Source organism: Bombus vosnesenskii, unplaced genomic scaffold (genome assembly GCF_011952255.1).
Source record: "Bombus vosnesenskii isolate JDL3184/JDL3185 unplaced genomic scaffold, Bvos_JDL3184-5_v1.1 scf7180000016262, whole genome shotgun sequence".
NCBI classification, from domain to species: Eukaryota; Metazoa; Arthropoda; class Insecta; order Hymenoptera; family Apidae; genus Bombus; species Bombus vosnesenskii.
Window position 1 is genome coordinate 1,782,822 of NW_022884331.1, and position 6,049 is coordinate 1,788,870.

General features: G+C 34.4%; 1 protein-coding gene across 4 annotated transcripts in view; it reads left to right on the plus strand.

Annotated features, from left to right (window-relative positions):
• LOC117242006 (TGF-beta receptor type-1) overlaps positions 1-4,722 on the plus strand; it is a 77,505-nt gene extending 72,783 nt beyond the window's left edge. For all 4 annotated transcript variants that reach the window (XM_033508336.1, XM_033508334.1, XM_033508335.1 and 1 more), the window contains one exon: positions 1,490-4,722. In XM_033508336.1, the coding sequence (XP_033364227.1) occupies positions 1,490-1,612 (123 nt within the window). In that variant the 3' untranslated portion in view covers positions 1,613-4,722. The remainder of the gene's footprint in view (positions 1-1,489) is intronic.
• Positions 4,723-6,049: the final 1,327 nt, after the last annotated feature.

Genomic DNA, 6,049 nt, shown 5'->3' on the forward strand with positions numbered 1-6,049 from the left:
TCGAAATTCTAAACTCAGCATAGAAAATAAATGAAAAATATACAAAACTATAATAAAACCAATTTGGGCGTATGGAATACTACTATGGAGCACTGCAGCAATGAGTCACATAAATAAACTAGAGTTGTTACAATCGATAATATTCAGAACAATAGTCCTAATCCAGAAAGACCTAAAAATACCACTGGTCGAAGAAGAAATCGGCAGATACGCAAAAAATACAAGGAAAGAATGACAACACATCCAAACCAGCTGGCTGCTGAAGCGAGAAAACCCACATAAAAAGAAGACCAAAAAGAAAACATCCCATTGACCGCACTAAAGAAATAAAATAGACAAACTCCAAGATGGTATCCCGTTGGGGGTAAACATCCACGTGTTATTCAACAATAAAGTTAGAAAAATTTATCAAACGTCCAAGTGAACAAAGTATGAAGTACGATTAAATGAGAGAAAAAAGAGTATTGATTTTGACAACATATTTCAAGGTCATTGAAATTAATAAGGTGTGCCCTAATTGTTACATATAACTACTAACTTTGTTACAGTTATACTTATAAAAAACAAAACTTACATGAATATCCACAGTCCACTTATATTCGAATATATTTTATTACACATAGAAGATTCTTTATCATTCTCCCTTCGGGTTTACAGAGTTCTACTTCTTACATAATAGTCCTTATTCTGCATCTCGTTATCTATACTTAAGCTAGCTTATCTTATCTTATATTTCGTAACAGATTCTTTAACCAATTAACTGCCTTTGATGTGTATACATGTCAATCTAAAACTTTATTTCGGTGCGGTTGATGTGTATGCTCGTCGTGCAAATTAAAAAATTACCATTTACTATAAAAACCCAAAATTTTAATAAAAATTTAAAAAAAAATTTTAATAAATGACATTTAGTGGTATGTTCCCTTTATACTTCCACTAAAACTTACGTATTCCGTTTTATACATATACATATTTTTATTTTATGCATATTTTATACACACATATATAAAAAAAAGAGTTTGATTATTTGATTATTTTTTTTGTCATATCGGTTACGCTTCGTATAATGTATTGCTTTTTATAAATTGAGTTGATTATTTTCCCTAATGCATCGGCTATTCCTCGAATTGTTTTGTGTACTTTACTTTATTATTTTTTTGCAATTTTTACATTTTTAATAGTAATACCTTTTTTTCAACAATAAATTATTAATTTTTTATCGAATAGAAATGTAATCCTTCCTCTCATAAAATTTATAATGGGAGCATTTACCTTGCGGTCGACGTGTATACTCGTCATTGCTTGATTTTACCTGCGCACTTTATAAGGAACTTTTAAAACTAAATTCCGCAGTTAATAGGTTAAAAGAAATTGTGAATTAAATTCCCTATATTTTGCTTGATCATTAATTATATGCAAAGGTGTGTATGATAATTGTAGAAAGTTTTATATAATCTATGATACACGTGTCGTTTGGTTTCTTTTCCAGGCGTTACAAGTGATGTCGAAGGTGATGAAGGAGTGTTGGTATCACAACGCGGCAGCTAGGCTAACCGCGCTTAGGATTAAAAAATCCCTCGCAAACTACGGTGCGATGGAGGACTTGAAGTGAAACGAGGAGAATCAGCAGGTCGTCGAAATGACCGGAATACTAGAAGTGCTCGAAACATACTTGGACATTTACTTTAATTGTAATACTTTTATCGCAATAACACTTTTAAGTGCCGTGTTACTCCGCGAGTGAGCGAGAGAAAGAGAAGGGAGAGAGAGAGGAGAGAGAGAGAGAGAGAGAGAGAGAGCATGGGAAAAAGAGCGAAAAAGAAAGAGATAAGACATTTGGTCGAAAGTGAGAAATTCTAATAGTTGGATCAAAGAGCCTAACGAAAGACTGGTTAAAAAGATATTAAAAAAAGCGAAAAAATCGGACAAAAAAAAAAAAGAAATAAATGAAATGGAGGTGACGTTCCTTTGATCGCGTTGACTTGGTCGAGTTGTAACCCTAATTTCAAGTTTCAGATTGTACGTATAAGGTAGCGGAATAATTCTATGTAAAGAAGTCGTAGTCGGGCAACTGAAAGGACGTCTTGTTTTAAAAGATAAAGGAAAGAAAAAGTAATAAAGCACGTTAGGGAGCAATGGCTAACAGAAACATGGACAGGGTTGGTGATGAATGTCCAAAATGAGAGAATATCAGGGCGTTCAGTTCCTGACGATCGATCGATCGATTGATTGAAACGGAATAAATAAACATGCGTAAAGTGTTCGGTTAATCGAATATGATATCGTGCCTGATCACATGTCACACACTTCTGCTGTATATTTATTAATAGTAATGATAAGATAATGACGTATATAAATTATTGAGTAATATTAATGAATATTATTGAGTAATATTAATAAATATTAATAAATTTGTATATTAATATATACACATATATGTAATTACGTATATTCGTTGTTGGGCGATCCGATTCGATTAACCGAAGTAATTTGTTCGTCGACTAGTTTGTAATGGCAATCATTTCAGCAAGATGATTAAAAAATTAACTATCGAATTCGATTGACCGATCGACAATGATTATTCCTGACAGGTGGACTTTCCTCGTCCAGCGTATGGGTTGAGACGACTTCACGAGAAAATAATGGCCTCCGCGTCACAATTTCATATGTTTTCGCTCTTTTCCTTATACATTTTATACATATATAGTTTTCTTACTTTATTCAAAATTTACACATAGTGTCATATGGATTTATTCGCCTATTTTACCGGTGCGTGCAGAGACTAAGTTTCTTTTTCCTTCTTTTATGGAAGCGTATCCATACACATCATGTTAGAAAAGAAATGCATATCCTTATTTCTCGTTCTTGCGATTAGACAGAGTCGAATATTTGCATCGATTCTGTACATATATACAGGGTAGTTAGCAAGAGCCGAACAATTTATGGTTGTCGAATAGACACGTCACACAGAAGTATACGTGATTTTGTTTTTGTTTGTAAGAGAAGCTATAATCGAGATGAATGCTTAAACAAAAGAAACAAAACTAATAGTATTCTTCATTTAGCATTTTTTACGTGATCTTTTATTCAACAGAAACAAACAATACCTTTTACATATAGGTATCCTTTTCGCAGCGGTAAATTTCCAATTGTTCTCAAAGTTTTTACAACGAATGACATTTTCTACTATTTGGTTTGGTTCGTTAACCGGATATTACACACACACGTACACATATACACACATCTGATACGACTACACGTATTCTTAGCGTTAGACATACCCAGATGTTTTGCTCAAGACGAAATATTTTTGCGTATTAATCGTGATACGCGAGCTGAAGGCGGTGCGTCATGATACGCGGGACTTTCGAAGCGTGTTTCCTTTGTAACACAGGAAGGCTGAAATTAAAGGGTGCTAAGCTCAAGAATGAATGTTCGTTTACGTATGAAAGGTACAGACTGAGCAACTGCGGAATAGAAGATAGAAAATGGAAGAAGAGACAGACTGCGAACCTACGACTGAAAGGTAGCGAAAAAGAGAGTTTTAAAAGAGAACAAAGAGGATAAATGAAAGCAAATTGATACAGAAAAAAAGAAAACAAAGAAAAACATTGGAGAAACTATATTTTCGTGAATTTTTTCATGGATCGATGAGAAAGGGAAGCATAGAGAAAGAGAGAGAGAGAGAGTGAGAGAGAGAGAGAGAAAGAGAGAGAGAGAGAGAGAGAGAACGATGCTGATGCTTCAATTGCGAACGCGTGTTCTCCTTGAATATTGTTAATTATCGCTCCGACTTTTTCATGAGTGATATTTTATACGTTTCCTTTAGATTCGCATTTTGAGGAGCAAGGTAAAAATATTCATAATTGTAACACGCGTTCCTATGTGCCGCGGTTCCCGAAAAGCAATCATGAGAGACAGAGTTGTGCACGTATTTGTTACATAGTGAAAACGAGCGAGTAATATGGAAATATGCGTATGGTATGTCTCTACGAAGCTAAATTGTGTTTAACGACCACTCGTCGCGGCTCCAAAGAAGGCTGATTGAATTGGTAATGTTAAATAAGAAGAAAAAGGGAAAAGATAATTAAGGACGTCAAACTTCCTTCGACGGAGGTACATGGTTATGTTATCGTATATTATCGTGAAACAGAGCCGACACATTCGGAAAATGGAAAATGGACACAAGAAAGCATAATTGGAACCGGACAGGAAAGAACATGAAGTAACAAGAACGATAGTAAATAGTGTGTAAGAGAACATCGAGAAAAAAGGGAAAAGGTAAATCGAGTCATTGTCATCCAATAACCAGCGTAAAAGTCTACAAACTTGCGATTAATTATGGTATAATTAATGGAGGGTCCTTCGATATAAACATAATTGTATTTTTATATTGTTTTTTTTATTAACTGCGTTCCTGAAAGGGAAAGTTCAACGGATTTTTCTCTTTTGTTTTTTTAAAAGGAACTTTATAAACCATTCGAAACCCAGCTGCTACGACCCTTTTATTACGAAAAAACAAAGGAAAAAGAAACAATCACAACGTCGATGACTCTTTTTTTTTTCTTTGGAAGAAAAGCGACATCGACAGTAAGAATACTGATGTACGATCCAATTAAAATTTGTGTATAAACGATACAAATCTCTTATAAAGGTGGGAACAAGACGTATCTCTAGAATATTTTGTCAATAAACAAATTAATAAAATTCGTTTCTCTTCGACGACCGACGATGAGATTCTTCTCGTAATTCATCGATCGAGCGTTACCGACCGGAGATGCGTTTATTCGTAGCGACATCGTGAACGCTGCAATTCACCAAAAGACTGAACGATTTAATATTGTTCGATTATAGTAAGTAAACTATTTTACATAATCCACGAAAGAGAAGGAAAAGGAGATGATACAATAGCTGTTAACCTCGTGACGTGTTCCGCGCGTGCATCCGGCTCCTGGCTCGCTGTCCGTTTTTTCTTTTTAAATGAACGAATGCTTCTTCGGTGTGGGACCGCATTATTTCCATCGACGTTCTTCTCGTACACATTCCTATTACGACGTAGGTTAATTTATGATATTATAAATAATAACAATACATACATAGAATTACTGTGGGTCAATGTAATTCCACCAACAAATTCACTCAGAACTTATTTGTTAAAACGCGTTTGAAAGAATCACCTTGTCGTGGAACTTTATCGACGGTAACGTGTTTTCACAGATGTTCCCATATTACTAGTACAATTTTGTGCCAATAAGAGATATCGAGTTTTAATTAAAGTGAGTGAGTGAGTGTGTGAGTGAGTGAGTGTGTGAGTGAGTGAGTGTGTGAATGAGTGAGGGAATGAGAAGTGAGTGAGTGAGTAAGTAAGTGAGTGAGTGAATGAGTGAGTGAGTGAGTGAGTGAGTGAGTGAGTGAGTGAGTGAGTGAGTGAGTGAAAGTGAGAGTGAATGAGTGAGTGAGTGAGAATAAGTGAGTGAGTGAGTGAGACCAATAATGATATAATGTGTACAGAATATTCTCGTACGCGTCTATAACTACGTGTTTGCGCACTCTTACATACGTAGAGACGTTCGTTGAAGGAAAAATATCTTTGATTTAACTTGTTAAAGCCTCACGTGTTACCAGTGCTTTTTCTTACTGCCCCATTTTATAAACACGTTTTATAAAAAGTGTTACTCTAGACTTTAGACTGAAAAGATTTTATCAAGAATAGAAGATGAATTATAGGGGGTCCGAAAAAACGTTGTGTTAAATTTCGTAGGGGTATATGATATGTATCGTACTTATCGTAGTAAACGTTTAATACCATAGATAAATTAATTATACATGATATATTCTTTTAATTTTAAATAATATTACATATAAATAGTCTAAACTAAAATGCTTTATAACTCTAAACAAAATAATTTTTAAACTCCTTTTTTTTTCGAAGTATCTACACAATGTTATCAAGTCACTATAACGACCACTACATATTTTTATTTATAACAGGAAACAAAATCACTTTTAACATTTTGACTGCCACGCCAAAATCACATGTTTCGCTCAG